The sequence below is a fragment of the Paramormyrops kingsleyae genome, chromosome 14 (assembly GCF_048594095.1).
Source record: "Paramormyrops kingsleyae isolate MSU_618 chromosome 14, PKINGS_0.4, whole genome shotgun sequence".
NCBI lineage: Eukaryota > Metazoa > Chordata > Actinopteri > Osteoglossiformes > Mormyridae > Paramormyrops > Paramormyrops kingsleyae.
This window is the reverse complement of record NC_132810.1, coordinates 5,995,071-6,013,783: the sequence shown is the minus strand read 5'-3', so window position 1 is coordinate 6,013,783 and position 18,713 is coordinate 5,995,071. Positions and strand designations below refer to the sequence as shown.

The 18,713-nt window shown below is 45.4% G+C and overlaps 3 protein-coding genes across 7 annotated transcripts in view; 2 read left to right on the top strand and 1 right to left on the bottom strand.

Moving 5' to 3' along the window:
* syne2b (spectrin repeat containing, nuclear envelope 2b) overlaps positions 1 to 2,983 on the bottom strand; it is a 96,859-nt gene extending 93,876 nt beyond the window's left edge. For all 5 annotated transcript variants that reach the window (XM_072699151.1, XM_072699148.1, XM_072699149.1 and 2 more), the window contains exon 1: positions 2,849 to 2,983. The gene's annotated coding sequence lies outside the window, so the exon portion shown is untranslated. The remainder of the gene's footprint in view (positions 1 to 2,848) is intronic.
* Positions 2,984 to 3,837: 854 nt separating this feature from the next.
* On the top strand, positions 3,838 to 8,658 carry LOC111851066 (glycoprotein hormone subunit beta 5). Its single transcript, XM_023825593.2, has 5 exons — positions 3,838 to 3,898; positions 5,366 to 5,530; positions 6,514 to 6,697; positions 7,537 to 7,735; positions 8,204 to 8,658. The coding sequence occupies exons 2-5, from the start codon at positions 5,392 to 5,394 to the stop codon at positions 8,393 to 8,395; spliced, it is 714 nt and encodes a 237-aa protein (XP_023681361.2). The 5' UTR covers positions 3,838 to 3,898; positions 5,366 to 5,391; the 3' UTR covers positions 8,396 to 8,658.
* A 9,473-nt stretch (positions 8,659 to 18,131) lies between these two features.
* Positions 18,132 to 18,713, top strand: part of kcnh5b (potassium voltage-gated channel, subfamily H (eag-related), member 5b) — a 39,992-nt gene continuing 39,410 nt past the window's right edge. The window contains exon 1 of the mRNA XM_023825529.2: positions 18,132 to 18,365. Coding sequence (XP_023681297.2) covers positions 18,293 to 18,365 — 73 coding nt within the window. The 5' untranslated portion in view covers positions 18,132 to 18,292. The remainder of the gene's footprint in view (positions 18,366 to 18,713) is intronic.

The following is an 18,713-nucleotide window of genomic DNA, read 5'->3' as shown; positions in this document are numbered from 1 at the left end:
TGTTTATTTGGAAGTGTGCTCAGTTTGCACTTCACAAAACGCCAACACTTAACCTGGAAGTTAACTGATCACCCCATGATGTAGCCCCTTTTATAATAGGGCAGAATAAACATTATTGTGAAATGAAAATATCCCACCTGCCTCCATAAAAACCCTCCCTGTATTTATTTGATAAGACAGAGAGTCTGAGGCTCTCACATAAACAAGCACACCCACCCCTGAGTTACAGGCGCGACTCGCTTCCCTGCCTCTCTGATGTGTGGAATCTACGGTATCTGGAACTTGTTGTCAGCTGTTTTAATACCCAAGAGCTGCTAGTGCCACCACCCCCCACCCCCACCACGCTCCCCCCCCCCAAATAAATGTCACCCATCATACTCGTGAGCAAAGACTGAGCCTGAGAAGGGTAGTCTGTAGTGGGCCGCACTGGAACAACACAAACTAATAAAAGAAGGTAACCGATTTAATGGGCAGAAGATGAACATTCACAGGCCACACCAACGTGTCCACAAAGCCCTGACTGAAGAGGTGGGGGGCTCCACTCCCCCAGGCTTTTAGCAGCCCCTGAAAGGATGGATTCTTTTGGCTGGAGCTTGACTTGGGTTTAAATGTTTCAAGATTTGCTTGGTCAGTGCTGATATTCAGCATCGCGCAGACTCGAGTTTGGTGAGTGGTGTTCCCCCCCAGGGTAAAGATAGTACATTTCAGCTCCGTTACACAAACATACATTGTTCTGCTTGCCCAATCTCTGCAAAATGCTCAAGGGTAAGACCTTCACAGGACCCTGTTACATTCCCAAAGCAGGGAAAGAAAGGTGGCAGTGCTCTAATGCCAAATGGTTCACACGGTTAGTATTGTACAACTCTCACTTCAGCTAAAACAACAACAAACTCACTGTGCACTGATCATGGCTTCCACATGTAATGTGGAATATGTACATTTTCAGGTGGAATTGTAATGTTGTTGCATGACCTTACATTAAACACTTTGGGGCAACTAAACCAAAGAATTCATTTTAAATGATTACGAGTAAACTTAATTGAGTGATGGCAATAAGGAGCGGCCAGAGCTACAAGCCCATTAATAAAAAATCAGCAGGGCAGCCAACACAGAGCAAGCAGCGAAAGCATTAAAAAGTCTAAGAGTGACTTGGCTCCATTTTCCTTAGAGATATTTTTAGTCTTAAGTGCTCAATCATAGTGGGGCTGGGAGTGACGCCTTGCATGATCCTCACTCTTACTCCACAGCTACATGAACATGAAGGCCACGGACTGTTCTTTACACAGCTGAATGGTGACTGATCCTAGTCACAGGGTTCCACTCCATCAAACCATCCCACCCTGTCCCCAAAGAAAGCTGTTGTACTAGAGAACCTCATTTACCCCCTTATGATAAATATATATTCTGTTATCTATTTAATTCAGCGTCATTTCACAGACAACCGAGTACTGATATGATTGCTATACCTGTTCTTGGTTGTCATAGACGTCAAAGATGGATGACCATGGAACTCATCAGCAGCCAGTGAATGTAACACAGTCAACGCATGAGAAAGTCAACAAAATCCCAAACAGAAGTAGCTACATAGCAATGAGCCATAAATTATAGAGACTCAAGACATGGCCATTGCATTCTTCATGGGTTCAGCAGCATATAAGCCTCACCTAGCAGATTCAACAGTAGCTGAGTAGCATCCTTTTAAGTCAGGTTAGGGACACAGAGCAGCTCAGTAAACATTTTAACTGTGGCTCACCGAAAATCCCAAACTGTCTGGGCAAATATAGGCAGGTAGGATGTTGCTGTTGGACCCTTTATAGAACCACTATGCCCTAACTTGCTGCGCTTCAGAATGTAGGAAATATGAAACTCACAAAAACAAGGACCTACTCAAGATAAGGGTGTCTCCATATAAGGAGGTCTCACGGGTTACAAGCAGCAGCGGGCCACATCTGGCCAGCTGTGATGCAGAACTTGTCACCGCCTAGTGACCGGGGTTCAGAGGTTATCCGGTGTACAGTTTCCCCTGTCAGCTCAGTCTGAACTGTGGGATTTTTTCCCCCAACATTTTTATTACACCCTGGACTACTGGTAGAGCAAGCCTCCAAAAAAACATTATAAGATGAAATTACACCCACATATTTACAAAAACACACATAGACATACACAAATGGCAAAGGATGCGACCTCCCTTAATAATGGCAGGCACTTTATAAATGCACATCATTCTCTGATCCATCTACTTCTTTAACATGTTATACACATACACACAATTTCCTTTGGGCGAAAAGAAAACAATGCAACCAAACCAACTCAAATGTCACCAACATCAGATCCATAACAACAAGAAGAGGAGCTAGTTTTTGTGTTTTGTGTCTCTCTGACCTCTGTGCGCCCTCCTGTGCTGCTGTACCTTAATGCCAGGCACCCCTTAGTGGCAGGGACTCGCCAGTGATGCGACCCTGTCATCCTAAGAATAGCCCACCGGCAGCCACACGGTACTGGTGACGAGTCCGCCCTTGGGGAAAAGGCACCACTAGCAGGTTACCGATGCCCTCTCAATCCATTATTCATATCTTTATCTATGGAGTCACACAGATAATACCAGTGGAGCAATAACTATGTAGAACTAAACGAACAATGAAAGTGCCCAAACGTTAATGTTAGTACGGCTCCTACAAAAAACAGATCGCTACATTTATAGGTCGAAACTTTAAACCAAGTCTGAATCTGCGTTACTGGCCTGACGTCAAGACCCGGCTAATTCCCCGCAGAAATCCAGCTGCAGATCTCGCTTCTAATCAAACACCTGACTGGAAAAGCACTTCTGAGCTCCATCAGGAATACTTACAGAAATTAAAGGCAGAAAGAGTTTGCGAAGTCCGGCTGACCAAACCGGTCACATATGCCAAGCTAAGCCATATGATTTGTAAAGGGGTGGATTGGATTTGCCAGCGCTGGGTGTTTGACACATGCAGTCCCACCCACCGGGGCCAAATGTGGAGAGTCCCACACCTCCGTGGGGGCGGAGGCCGCTAAATATATCAGCGAGGAGCCGGATGCCTGCGCTGGCTGTCCACCTGCATGCTAATGTCAGGCGGGCTTAGGATATCTGATGCCAGGTCGCGCTGTTACAAATACATTCGGTGTCTTAAGATAATGTCGGTTCGCACAACTCTGTTACGTCACCCAGTTTACGTTATTTATGGATAAGTTACTAATAGTAATCACCTATGAATTAGTAGACCCCTTGTTTTTTTGACAGTACCCTCTAATAAACTCCCAAAGGAATGTACTTTTCTCGAAAGTGACCGCAACCTTGTTTGGGGGTTAAAAAAACACCGTATTGTTTGTGAGTGGGGGTCAGTCAAAGAGAAAGACACACCGCCGCCAAGAGGCGCGTGCTGGTTTCTGACGGCCCGCGCGGACACTTAGCCTCATTTACTAAAAGTCAAGAAACTGTTGTCTTAAGTTATTTTTCCCCTAACAAACCGATAAATTGTCTGCAGCTACCAAACAGACGGTTTAATCTCGTTATGGACGCCCCTGTATTTCCTCAATTCCCAGCCTTCGTACATGCTGTTCCCAGACTGTACTGTAGGAGGTTGGGGGGGAGGGCACCTTAACGGTTAAGCAACGGTCTGTTACTAATAAATTAAACGTTTAACTCCTAGGAGGGAAGATGGTCTTATACCCTTCGATCAACCTCTAAACACAAATTACTTTATAAAAAAATATCCAACTGTCTAAACAGAAAAAACAGCAGAGTTACTCACGCTTTCAGACTCTCACGTTCACGCGAGAAATCTTACGGCACATCTATATTATTCCGTTATAAATCTTACATTAGCTACATCAAAGGTGTTGGGGTAGTTTGGAAACACTACAAACTATTTATAAGGTAATAAAACTGCTACATACAAGTAAATGCATGTGCATGCAGACTTGTCTCGAATTGAAAAACTCGCTTCAGCCATCTGACTGGTTGGCAACCCTGAAATAGTCACTTGAAATAAACGTGTTAATAATTAATGGGTTTATTTCGCAATGAAACACAGACTAATGCGACCGTAACAACTCTTCAAGGTACCAGTTATTATAGACGGCGCTTATATAAAACCTTGACTTTGTACAAGACCGTTTGTTAGTTTTCGAGGCTCTTCCAGTCAGTAAATCAATTATGCACGTGCGTCAATATCAAATTTTCTTCATGCTTTAACGGCTCAGTATTTTCCGCAATATGGCTGCTCATATAGGTGATATTTTACTAAGAATATGAGTAACCCGGTTCTAAAGACGCCTGATTTAGCCGTGGTTTAATTCATGATTTTTTTAAAATGAACACTAGAGGTCAGTATAACCAAGCGAACGTGCCAATCGTCTTTTCAATAGCCACATATTCCTTTTTTGAACGTAGGGCTGAACTGGCCTAAGCACACAGCTCCATTTCTTGCTTTTAAAATACTTAAGTATTCAAAAGTCATTTTCTTTCGTAATGTCAATGCATCGTTTTATTGTTGCCACAATACATTTACAGAACCTGAAATAACCTACTGAGTGTACTGACTTGCTTATGGAACCTGTAGAATAAAAAGCTTGTGGAATATGCTTCAATGCCTATAAAACACCAAACGACTCAACTAAATTAGAGCCATTGTCACTTTCACTTTTTAATGTTCCAGTGACCAAATGTTCCACACAATATAAAAACCTGCTTTTTTGACGTTGTGGGGACCAGTTTTCAGGTCTTCACAAAGATCTGTGAATGCAATCAAAAAAGGAAAAAAGCCAAAAGTCTTGTATTTGGGTTGGTTGCTTAAGGTTAGGGATGGGTAGAGGTTAAGGGTGTCATGACTGGGATTATGGTTTTTCCCATAGAAATGAATGGACGGTCCCCATTTAGATAGGAAGACCAGGCTAGGAGTAGATTATTGTGAAAGGTTTGTCTCCTGTGATGAACACAGCATTATCTATAACATTTTAGAAAAGAAAATTCATCTGCTGACTTCAGAGCTATGCATCAGTTACAAGTAACAAGAACCAAACGTGGTCAAATGTGTCAAAAATACAGTATTTGTCTTTCAAAAGCAGTGGAGTAAAAGTCATGTTTCTAAATAAAACTGATACTCAAAAGAAGTACAGATATTTGAAAAAAGTAGTTAAGTACAGTACTTTGTTACTGACTTATGGGTCATCTTGTTGGTGATACGTGACCATGTTGAGTTCTCATTGCTGTGGACTCCAGGGAACCCTGAAGCTGCCAATCCTTCCTACTGGAAAATTAGGGGTGTGTTCACCACCAAGTTTCTAGAAGTCGATGAATGCTTGCTCTGTTTTGCTGGTTGTCATCCTCGCTGACTCTTTGCAGGTGATCAGATCTGTCACTGTGGTTTTATGGGCAAACTTGACGATGGCGCCGGTGCCACGCAGATGTTGGTGTTCAGGTGTAGCCGGCAGCAAAGGCAGCCCCAGTGCTCTGGCACCAATTCCTCGGATCCCTCCCCCTGTGTGTGGGAGCCCGTTCAGTTTCCAGGTGACCCGCCACTGAGAGCATAACAGTGAGCCCCCCCAGGCAGCAGGCCTCGCCCTCGGGACTGGCAGCACCATTCAGCGGGAGGACACATAGATGATCTCTGTTTTTTACCCCTGGCTGGTTGCAAACAAAAGTGCTGCTTATTCTCCATTAAGCTAATGAGCCTAGCGATGTAATGCTGGGGATGGGTGAGGAAGGCCCCCCTAGTGGATGGAGGGCTGCAGGGCATGATTAGGCAGGGAGGAAGCCCTTGCCTAGAATAAGGGGGATTAACAATAAAATGTAGATTCAGAGTAGTGGGGTTTGGGGCTTGCTACCACATGTTGGACTTCAACTGTTCATGGGATGAGTGCAGGGCACGGCAATACAGGACACTCCACACAAACCACACACCAGACTCAAGTGTGGTCAAGACCCGTTACCTCTGCCTATGAGGCCAGATACTTTCGCGTTCGAACACTGGCTGGTCAGGAGCCTGTGGTCCCACTCAAATGCTCAAACTGAGCCAGCATGCCACATTCAGAGGCCCTGCAGATGCAACGCCAGCAAGATGCCACTGGGGACAGCACATGGAGGGATCTAGCTACGATTCCCTGGACAAGCATCCATGCTTCAAGACCTGAGTAGCCTCAGGAAGTAAAGCATGAAACTCTTAAGTTCAGCATGTCCAACCATCCATACTCCACAGACAGAAAATAGAGTTAACACAGGAAACTCTTGCAACATAGGGTGAGCATGGAAACTCCACAAATAGAAGGGAGGATACCCAAACTTCTATTCAACGGTGCTACTCACTGAGCCACCCTGACACTAAAGCTCAGCATGTCACTCTAAATAAAGGCATTTACTCTAATCAGAAGAATGCAATTGGGACCTGAGGTATTTAGTAGAGTGAGGTCACTGCCAGTGATCAGATCAGCCAGGCACAAGCATGTTCCTGTGTTTTTAAGTTCAATAATAGAACTATTATCCTTTGTGAACAGCCGCCCCAGGATGTCCCTTGACTGACAGCTCACCCATGTATAAAACGCCACACTATACCGACTGCAGGAACAAAACCGGAGAACGAGTCTGCAACCAGGTCTTCTTTGGCAGTAGATCCAGTTCAGCAGAACCTGCCCTGTGCTCTGGACCACAGATGAACGCCCTGGGGAGTGCAACACCTTGGTGAGTACAGACAAGGAGCCCCAGTACTCTGTGGATAATGCAGCTGGTGTTGTTTTATCTCTATGTTAATAACCATTTATACTGCTACAGATATAGGTGAAATACACTGATCGAGGTCAGGGGAATGGTTAGCCTGCTGGAGTGTCAGAAAAACGTGCCAATTTGTACCTTTGAGGGTACAGTTACTTGTCACTGGGGCTACATCTTCAATTGTACCCTAGCTGTAACAAAATGTGCTGTTTAAAGTAAAGAAATGGACTCTGAGGAACATGTTTGTATCATTGGGGGTACATTAATGCTTAATGTACCTTGGGGTACAAAACTGTACCAGGGCTGCACCCTTTTCTCTGACAGTATAAATGAGCTTCTGTTAAAGCTACTGACCAGCTGTTGCTACGCTGATTAGCCGAACGCCTGTGTCCTCTGTCACTCATCGGGCCAATAAGAGCCGCCAATGCAAGCGGGTTAGCTGAGGAAACAGACAGATGCGTTACAGAGCAGCCACATTACAGCTGAGTGCTGATGGTGTGCATTTCTGTTAACTGATCTTGTTGATTTATGACCACTTTGTGGTGGAGGGAACATAAAACAATGAGCCTTGGAGCTCTGGGGAGCATCACAGAGCCATTATTAGGGATTAGTGCGTCTCACACCTTCATACGGTACAGCCCAGAGCACTAGAAAATGCTTATTCGTTCTTCTTTACTGTTGCTGCAAATGAAAAAAGGCTCAGGGCAAAGTGATATGAGCAGAAGGTCATTTTGTTGTGTGAGTGTGACGTGACACGGCCCCTGTTATCTGGATTCTCATCCTGTGCAGTGTGTCCTCCACACCTGTAGGTGGTGTCTGACATTCCTGTGGAGCATGGCGCTCTTGGCAGCCCTCAGCCCTGGGATGGCTGGACAAGCCCCGGCTGCCAACTTGCGGCACTTCATTGGCTGTGCAGTGCGCGAGTTCACCTTCCTGGCTAAGAAACCTGGCTGTGGGGGGCTGCACATCACCACCGATGCCTGCTGGGGGCGCTGTGAAACCTGGGAGGTGAGGAGAATGCTGATAGGAGGATGTCAGTCATTAAATCTGTGGCATACAAAGCCTCCTGTATAAAAGCCAGGAGCTTGGAGCCTGGAGCCAGTAGCAGAGGTAGATATTTCAGGTCCAGAAAATAAAAATCCAGACCAGGATTTTCTTTCAACCAACCAGTTGAGATCTCTGTGACTGTGACTCTTTATGCTCAACCTATTGGTTGAAACAAAATCTTGGTCTGGATTTTTACTTTCTGGACCTCTAGCATGTAGACACTACAACAGGGGAGGGGAACCTGTTCCATGAAGGGTCGGTGTGGGTGCGGATTTTTTATTGGCTGACTGAGAGGCCATCCCAGAAACCTGCACCCACACCAGCACTCCATGGATCAGGTTCCCCTCCTCTGCACTACAGTATTGTGGATCAATGAGGGAGATGTTCTGAAATGTGTGATTGTGACTCTCTCCATTCCTGCCCACGCAGAAGCCAGTTCTGGACCCCCCGTTCATCGAATCACACCAGCGTGTGTGCACCTACAATCAGACCCGCCTGGTCACCGTCAAGCTCCCCAACTGCTCCGCTAAGGTGGACCCCTTTTACGCGTATCCCGTGGCCCTGCGGTGCGACTGCAGCGTATGTGTCACCAGGACCACAGAGTGCATCACTGCCATCTGAAGATATTGCTTCAGGTCCATTCTGGCGAAGATGGGCAGTCATGATTCTATCCTACTAAGAACATTGGCATATTTCTCAATGGGCTCATTGATGGTGTCAAGAGAACCAGGGCTTCAAACCTCATGCTGTGTCGTATGTCACAGCCAGTTGAAATCCAATTGGCTTCAACAAAGTAAACAATAGGAAGTAATTTGAACTAGGAAGTTACTGAAAGCTTGTGGGAGTTTTACTTACACAAAAATGTTCTGAGGGCCGAACAAGTTGAGGAGGTGGGTCCAAGCAACTAGAGAAGGCAGGACCAACCAATCAGTTGTCTTGGTGCCATTTCTTCTAGTTGCTTGGACCCACCCCCTGTACAAACTGATTGGTTATCTCTCTGAACCAATCATTTTCTTGTTTGGCCCTCAGAACATTTTTGTGTAAGTAAAACTCCCACGAGCTTACTGAGAGCACATGATGATGCACCTATCATGTGTTATTAAGCCTTGTTTCTCCATCACTGCCTCACATGTCAGTTTTCTCCTTGTGATTCTGCTTTCTGATCTTTATTGTACTGTATCTTTTTCTCTGCTACTGAAAGCTGCAAAATGACAGTCGTGCACGAGCTTGAAAATGCAGATAAAATACATGTGTTGTTAAGAACTTATTCCTCCACTGCTCAGGGGCTTAGCTCCGTCGAGCGTCCTCAGTAAATCCATGCCTGTGGAGACTGTGTAGCCACTGAGGCTCGATCCGAGGGGCTGTGCGATGACGTGCAGCAACGCAGGGAAACATGCTCCCAGGGGAATGTGCTGCGTGTTTGCTTCGCACTCGGACCTGGAGTGACAGCGGTGAGTGTGAGAGAGGGGGTATGTCTCAGACTAAGTGCAAAGGGTGTGGCATGGTGTAAGGTGACATAGATGAACCAGTAAACATAGACATTAACTGTATTTCTGTCTACTACTAATAATAATAATCCGAAACCCCTACACGTCTGTTTTTTGTCCAAACTATATCCTCTTCATTATCTTCTTATTGTTTATTATATTGTGGGGGGAAATGCAAATGTAAGCAGAATATCAATCAGTGTGGTAGGGGGCTGAGCTCGACAACCGCTATGGGAATGATGGATATTCAGGCTGTTATTAACACTGGGAGAAATACCGGGCCAGTGAATTTTGGTCAGCGGGGGTCTCTACAAATCCCTCACCTGCCGGTTCAACACTGTCACAGATGGCCGCCTGAGCTCAGCACATAAAATGAAGAAACTCAGTCCCAGTTTCCTCACCTGAGCTGATAAAAGGTTGATCCAGGGATGCATTTAAGGGATGCAACTTCACGCTAATCTATTTATAGCCAGATACATCCGCGTAATACAAGCTGAACGCTTCACTCTGGTCCAGCCCTCCTGTGGACCACAGACAAGTGTTCCTCATATTATAACTTCTTTATGGCAATGTTTCCCAACCCGGTTCTCGGGGACTCCCAGTTCCTTCCCAGCTCCCTGCCAGCCAGTCTACATTTATGCTGGGAGGGATCAAAAATGTGGACTGTCTGTGGGTCCCCAAGACCTGGGTTGGGAAATGCTTTACGGCATTCAGACATAAATATTGCAATTCTTCTGTGTGCCATCAGCAGCAGAACATGCAGATAATATGCGCAGCCAGGGAGGTGGCCACTTCCTGCCCAAATAATGAACTGAGAAACATTTCTAGCACAGGGGGAGGCTGGGGATATGTCAGCATCCTACAGCTTCATCCTTCATGCCATCGATTTCCCGGTGTGCGATCAATACCTGAGTAAAAACAAACTGTCCGACCCGAGGGTTTCGTGCCGGGCTTGTTTGCTAAATGAATCCTGACGAAGGCGCTTCTGCTCTACAAGCATTATAAGGGATTCCTGCAATTTGAACAAACGTCCAAAACGAAGAGGAAGATGGCTTCACGCACCCAGCTCCATACATTACAGCACAATTGCGCTCTAACTGCTAAAACAGGATGGCGACAATGCTTGTGAAGATTTTACATAAAAAAGACAAAGGCGATTACATAAAAAAGACTACCCCCCCCCCACCACATACACTTTGCTAACTCTCCACTGTGGCTGTCCAGTGCTGTGCAAATTGCCAACTAACATTTCAGAGCCAGAGCAGAGGAAAATTTAAGCTGCTAAGACCCAGTTCTCGCAGGTATGTAGATCAGTTAAATATGGCAGAGTTCTACCTCACGTTCTGAGTGCCCTACCTGTCCATAGGTCCAGTTATTTTGAACTCCTCTGTGCAAACTGCACTAGCAGGACCCATACAGAATTGAGGCTTTCCATCTGGTTCTTCTTGAGAACTCAGAACCATGGGCTTCTAATCTGGTAATATTCCAGATGCCCCTTGGAGGCAGAAGCTATGCCACGTGAGTCTCCCTTCATCACGTTTGCACATCTAATTACCGTATCACTTTCAGCGGCGCTAAGCCTGATGGACATCAGGCAACGATTAGTCATTCCCTCCCATGAACCAAAGCTGCTTGAGATACAAAGGAACCCCAAGAGAGCAGGTCTAGATCCTCCTTAGTTCTTGTTTAATGATCATTCGACCAATTGCTTGGTGTCCCAAAGCGTGGGCTTATGGACGGCTTCCAGATCGACTTGGTATTTTTAGCGGTCATCGGCTTGTGGCAGCAAAAAGAAATTCCAGAAGTAGATGGTACACTTCTGGTTGATGTGACTGATTAATGCCGTGGTCAAGGCACTGCAGGGGACACATCTCCATGGGGATGCTGCACTAGGCAGGCGGTTAGCCAGCAAACCCAACACAGACTCCACACCAGGGGTCTCCAACTCCAGTCCTGGAGAACTACTGTCCAGTAGGTTTCCTATCCTACCTGGCTTCTGATGAACCACACCAGTTCTCAGGTAAATACCAGGAGCAGGTGTGGCTCATCAGAAGCCAGATAGGATAGAAAACCTACTGGATGGTAGCTCTCCAGGACCAGAGTTGGAGATCCCTGGGATTCTGGCCTTCCCATCAGTAACAGAGAACATTCCCAGAACTTAAGCCAATGTTAAGTGAAGGTTCTCTCAAAATAGGCAGAGAACGTTCTTAGAGTAACATTCAATTCCATGTATTATATTTTAATAAGGGTTCTGTCAATGTTAGCATAATAACATTATAACTTGAACATCCTTTAAATGCAATTAATGTGAAACAATATTGTTTTTTTATAAAATATAAGTTTATGAAAGCATGATATATTTATACAAACATGCCATTCAGCCTCGAACCCATGACTCTCGGGGGGGGGGGGGGCAGGGAGTGGCCCAATCATTTTACCCATCGCTCTACCATACCCTTTATCTGTTTATACATTATTCTTAATTGTAGCAGTGGGATAATGTTCCGGAAACATCAGGCAAACTGGACACTTTGACTTTGAACATTTCCATACCTTAATTGTAACGCTCAGTAAACGTTTCTAGAACAAAAAAAAATCATTAGCAGGGTTTGTAAGAGCACTTCTATGTCTGAAACCACAAAACGCTTCTAACTGCCGCCATGACATAATTCGACTGCGACGGAAAAGCAATTTTGCAGGCAAATTACTTTTTTTAATTAACAGCCAACTCACAGATGGTGCTGAAACGGCGATACGGGGAACGGGAGCGGGTGAGAACTGTGTGTGTGGATGGGAGGCTGTGGATGTGGCGGCTGAATGAATGAACACTGATGTAGCCAATGTGTCAGAGTGGCGGGGAAGCGGGGGGCTGGTGCAGGCTGGGATATCACATAAATACAGAGCTGCCAGCTGAGGGGGTCCTGGAGTTTGACCTGCCACCCCCTTGGACTCCTCAGCCCCAGGCAGGCTGGCAAAGGCCCAGCTCTGGCACATCTGTCAGCAATTTTCCTCTCTGATGCAGAGACCGGACTGGTTCAGAACTGCCCACCAGGAGAGAGCTGCATCAGACAGACCGGTGACTGGGGAGAGACGAGAACACTTGTCATTATGGTCAAACCGGTCATCTGCCCTAATACTTCTTGACTAACCCTCCACCTCCCCCCACATCGAAAGAAGGGTCTGGACTGTCCAGCAGTCAGCAGTGGATCCTAGGAATGGATGGGCAACTGCCCAGGGAGGCATCTTCAGAATGGGCATCGACTTAGCAACCTACTGGTGCCAAACCCCCCACAACTTTTACCAATGCCAGCCACCCCCCTACCACAGAGTGACCTACAGGCTTCCCTGCCACCAGCTACAGCTGAGCACATTTTTGATAGGAGCTCCACTCAGCACACTGTGATGGGCCTGCTTGAGAGTGAGGTCCCAGTCACCAGAACCAAGCCTGTTTTTATCTGACCTGCTAGGCGGCACACTGGGTTTGGGCTGCTGTTACTGGAACCAGACCTCCCACTCAGCTAAGCCCCCCCCCCCCCCAAACAGTCCAGTCAACACAGGTACCATCAGACACTGAGGCGTCATTAAAAAAAACACAGCGGAGGGCATAATAAAAGTGATATAATGCCCTGGGACTTTAAAGTATTCTTTGTGTTGAAATTACCCATCTTTGCGCTTGAATGCTTAAATGCAGCTAAAAATATCCACTCCCCTGTTACTTATCGCGGCCAAAAAAAAATTTCTTGCTATTAACTCCAAAACTACTCCGTGCCAGGAATGCAGGCAGGCTTCGCGTGTTCCGACACTACACACATTCAGCCCAGCGACAGAGAGGGTGCTTTTTTAAGCTGCGTTGAAAGGAGAAGGGGATGTTGCTCACTGTGCCGTGCACAATTAAAATGGGGGTGCCCCATTTGAAAGCCAAAGCCACAAATTAGGCTTTATTGCTCCGATTTCCCAGTCTCTGCTTCATGTTAAATATTGTTTATTGGTCTCCAGATGCCACAAGGCTCTTGTCAGTGCTTATGGGGACACCTACCACACCAGCATCGCCCTGTCTGACAATATCAGAGAGGCACCAAATAACAAGGTTGCTTCAGAATAAAAATCAAGATCCTTGTAGAAATAGCTCGGGTGGATTTTTTAGTTCGGCCCAATCAAGCCTCTCTTGTGTCAAAGATTCATAATTTAACCAGCAATGACAAAATTACCATCCAATCAGATTCCTCAATACAGGACAGAGACAGCAAATCAGCTGTTAGCACCACACACCTATTGGTCAGGCTTCATAAGTCAAGCCACAGACACTCCGATCAGTGCGTCAGACACAGACCACTGTCCTCCGAGGAAAGACAACAGGGCCACATCCTAACAATGGTGGGTCTTTCCTCTCAGGGTGAAAACAGGAACTAAAACTAAAAATCTCAGACATCAGCCCCCTAGTCCCTCAACTAGGAATTCCATTCAGGAGCACGGAGATAGCTTCTTGGCCGGAGTAAGCGGGTGGAGTCACTGCCACGGTCCGGCCCGCACTGCCAGCCAGTACAAGCCCGGCTTGCTAACATCTGCAGCAGGCCACAGCCAGGTGAAGAAGCAGGTTTGTTATTCAGGGAGCTTGGCTTGTTTAAAATGAAACTTTCAATGACGTCATAAGAAACTATTTTCTACGAGTCGGGCCGCCTTACATACTCAGTAAAACGCACGTGCAAAACTATTAGTCTGGCAAATCGCAAGACTAATCTGAAGCCTTGACATAAGAAGATTGGCTAACAAAATAATAACTGACACTGGAGGACTTGGAACAGCACCTATGAGTTTCAGTACACAGTTCTACATGTTATTCATATGGCTGGCAGTTGGTTTGCTATAGGTCATTGTTTAAATGATTATTTCTGCAACTTCAACAAATACAATAGGCTGATATTAATGTTAATTCACGTGTATATCTTGTACAGACGTTGCTGGTGGTGGTCGCCATCAGCAGGTATCTCCATGGCAACACTGGGCCCAAGCAGCTGCCAGTAATACTGGGAACTTCAGTCTCATGCGTTGAGGACTGGCTGTTGCTTGGGAGATTAGGAGGCAATGTTTAGTTAAAATTTTCATCTGTTTATGGACTTCCTCTCTGAATAGTCAGTCTGTATTGGCCCTTTCAGTGTGACAATTAAAATTTGCAGTAAAACATTGGAAATTACTTGCAGCAAAGAGCTAGTTTTCAAAAGTCTATATAAACACACTAACAGCGCCCCCTTGTGGTCACACCCTTTTCTGCTTGTTCTGCTCCCTAAGTAATAGGAGCTCTTCATTCCCACTGGGCTGCTAATTATCATTTTCTCATGTGGGTTACATCGAAATCATGTGTATGTCTGTATCTACACTACCGATATTAAACTAAAGTGTCTAATACTGCCGCATGTGGGGGGGTGGGGGGGGGGGGCGCTGGGTCACGTGAGCTGTGTGAATTCCGTCTCTTGTGGGACCCACTGGCTGACTCTGTCTGGAGCTGAGATGGCACCAGGTGCGATTGGCCACTTTACCGTCATTTGCGGGGGGGAAGTGACAGGGGAAAATTCCTTCTTCCATCAGTCACTAAAAGATGATCGAAGTGACATTTGCTGGCTCATTTACTTAAACACAACTACACTGCTGATCTACCGAAGATAGCATAAACGTGAAAAACACGACTACTCTACTTTTTTTTCCAACTAATTTGAGATCGCTATGCCATAGATTAGAATTTATGTAGGACGCTGACTCATATCCTACAGAAAAGTCTACTATATGGCAAAACTGGCAAAAAATTTACTTTTTAAAATCACATTTTATAACTACCTCAAAACTAAAGGACACTCCCAATGAATAAAACATGCTCTCTAAAATAACATTACTTTGGTAAAGAGAGATGATGCATCACAGTGATTTCACAGCCGTATGCCTAAAAGGTAATTCTACCCTTTATTTTGTTAGTTTGTTACTTCGCATTGGGGCATCATCGCCGCCTCCCCCCCACATTAAGATGATCTGGTGTTATAACTCACCGCTCTCTGACCCTACGGCCGACCGACAGCTCTGCAGCGTTACGGTAACAGCTCCTGTTTCCCGCAATCCATTTAACCGCCGTTTCCCAAAATGTTTACGTTTTCTGCTGGTCTGTTCAACCTAAAGCATTTCTTGATTGACACATGATGATATTTGTCACCTTTGTGAAAACCGTCGTTAACTAGCTTTGGGTATCGGAGAAGGATGGAGTTCCGGAACTGCAGAGAAGCTCAGTCAAACACATAGAATTAAGAAAACAATTAGGCGCTGGTTTCAAAATATGTCTCGGGCAATCAGATCACAAGTGGACGGCACCAAATATGAGAAACAACCTCTTGCCAAGGTGGCTTGGGACACATTTGATCACATATCTTTTGTAGTCTAAACACTAATGTGTCCTGATCTGTCCCCGACAAGGATGTCACATTAACTGTGCATGGGGCCAATTGACCTTGTAGTGTAAGTAACATAGGCATGTAATGAAATCTGAACACGAACTGTCAGCTGGACATCTTGGAGACGCATGATAGACACAGGTGTAAACAGCCGAGTGTCTCACCTGACTGCTTGCAATCCAATCGCCCAAGATGCATTTTAAAACCAAAAACCGGGCCGTAATGTCTAGGATGGGTCGGTGGACGTAGGACCGTCATGGGCGTGAGAACTAAGAAGCTCAGAAGCTTCTACCCTCTAAACATTACAGTACTTAATATTTAAATGACGGTTCTAATTTTATATTCTCTCCTTATTTAGGCACCTCAACTGTGTCTCTGGTCTTTTATTTTTCAGTTTTTTATTTATTACATATTTAGTTTACACTATTTATTATGGTGGAGTTGCCCACTTTTCACTTCCCTGCAAGTTATAGTCTGACTGTATACCTGGCACGTGACAAATAAAACCCTTGAATTCTTAAGCAGGTGTCACGACTTGAGAAATGAATGACTGTAGGGCAGGCGTTGTGGCAAAACAAAAAGGGGGTTTATTGAACTAAAAAAACATAAACTGGAAATACACAGGATCACAGGGGATCAAAACCGGGGAATGGAGCAAGGAAGGGCACGGGTAACACAAGGGTTCGATGTTAATGACCAGATGGGCTGGACAAACAGGTACTTAAATACAAGGACTAACAAGGGGTAACACGCATCAGGTGTGGCTTATCAGGGCCACAGTAGGGAGTGGACATGAGTGTCAGGCATGCAGGACATGACAGCAGGAAGGCTATGCTTCTACTCATATTACATTTAGATTTATAATATCAATAAGCAATCATTAAGGGCACTTACCTGTTACAATGAATAAATGTGACCTTAATATTCATACATGAAGTAAAAGACAAAACTCATCCTTTGCATATGAAACAATATTTATACTAATTAATCTGACAACTTAAGCTGAGATTCATGCCAATTTGCAGGCTCACCCAAGCCCCTCAAGCCCCATGTGACCCATTTAACTTGTGCCGATGGATCAGTACTTACAAGGAACAGGAAATGAGCCCCCCTGGTGGGACACAGGCCTTGTTTTTAATGAATGAGCACAGCCTGTTTATGCACTTTGCAAAGTGGACAGGGAATCCTCTGTTATGTGTGCAAGCACGTGATGATTTGGTATATTCACTGTTATTTATTAGAGATTTTTGTTCAGATCGACTATTTATTAATGTACCCTATTTATACAGTGCTATACTTTTCCCTGGAGTGATCTGGGTATTTGCTTTGATACGGCTGATTCTCTCCCCTGTTTTGCCTTAAAACGCAAAGTGAATTTTTGGGCACAGCTCTCAGCATAGCGTCTGTCTGCACAGAGGGTATCAACCTTCATGTGGTGACTCTTACTATGAAGTTATTAGATGGATTGGGAGAGCATGGGGGATCATGAGGTCGTTGGAAAAGAGTGTATAATGCTCTGGGTAGTTTTGTAAGAGGCCGATGGTACAAGTTTTTCGAGTCCTGGTACTTCCTGTCTTACTGTATGGCTGAGACATGGACACTGTCCTGTGACCGGAGATGAAGGCTGGACTCCCTTGGTACCGTGTCTCTTCCTTGGGTAGAGCTCAGCTGTTCCTCAGGGAGGCCCAAAGGAGGCACATTACCTGCATTGTGATGGAACGTCAGTTACGGCACTAAGTCATCGTGCCTCAATCCCCAAAGGGTGATCCGGCTCGCAGGATCCTCATTGCTGAGGACCCAAGCGGCTGGACCAGACCACGTAACCCACGTAACACCGCGTGTCAGCCAACCAGGAACCCAAGGTGTTTCATTGTGACCCCCCACCTGACCTGACCTCAGGACCAGCCCTATACTGTGATTCTAAGGCATCAGGTTCCTTTATTTATTTAGCAGATTATTTTGTCCAAAGCTACATATATTTGAGAGAGCAGGGTCAGCCAATCCCTGGAGAAACTGGGGACTGGAGGGCCCAATGGTGAGACAACTCTGCTAATCACAGGATTTGAAATCTCAACTTTCCATTCATCCAAATCCACTCAGTCACACACTGACTTGTACCTGTATTGTACCGATTTTGTTCACTTACTTCCTGCACTTTGCCAGTACTTTATATTGTTTTGATACCTTTCATAATCTTAATAATTATCCCATCCACATATTGCACTACATATGCATTATTTATCATCACGACTTTTTATTATTTTCTTGCAGTATCTTGTTTTGTATTGCTGTTTGTTCTATTATAAAACTTGTCATTTGAAACTTGAAATTTAAACATCGGTTCAGACCAGTGAACCCCACTGACGATGTCGTTCCGGCTCTGGGAATTTCTGAGCTAAAGCGCGCCAGAGGAGCCGCGCATGCGCGCTCGCCTGTCGAGTCGAGTACATTGCGGAGCTTCGGAGCGCTGGTGGCGCGGAGACCCGGAGTCAGCCGCGGTGCGACGTTACCATGATTTTCTCCGTCCTGCCGAAACATACCTATCTTGACTTTTCCACCTGCAAGATCAGACATCCTGACCAACACTGTCCAAACGCAGAATGCCAGGGGGAAAGAGAGGGCTGGTCGCACCTCAGAACACTTTTTTGGAAAATATTGTCAGGCGCTCAAGTGGTAAGAAGATAAGCTTTTCAGTTTACATGAAACGAGAAGACGAATGGAGAAATATTAACTTCCATTGATTAATGTATATCGCCTATAATTAGTTTTAGAAGCCAGCCGCGGCTGTATATGTGTCCTGCATCTTTTGATTGGCGCTCAATAAACGTCAGACTACCGACTGCTGATAAACTTTGCCAGTCTTACAAATTATGAATAGCGGTTAAGTGAATACAGTAGATGGCTGATAAGCAGCAACGTAGTTTGAAGTGACAGGTCCGTATGTAGTTCTGGACGATGAGGTGGAGCTCAAGACTGTTGCGCTCGGTTTAATGTTTATGATGGAAATATAAGCCTGTGATT

Excerpts from the sequence above, each read along its gene's own strand:
- LOC111851066 (XM_023825593.2), top strand. The coding sequence starts at position 5,392 with ATGGGCAAACTTGACGATGGCGCCGGTGCCACGCAGATGTTGGTGTTC. Across the intron at positions 5,531-6,513 it reads GGAGCCCGTTCAGTTTCCAG|CCGCCCCAGGATGTCCCTTG; the intron begins GTGACCCGCCAC and ends CTTTGTGAACAG. Across the intron at positions 6,698-7,536 it reads CTGGGGAGTGCAACACCTTG|GTGGTGTCTGACATTCCTGT; the intron begins GTGAGTACAGAC and ends CCACACCTGTAG.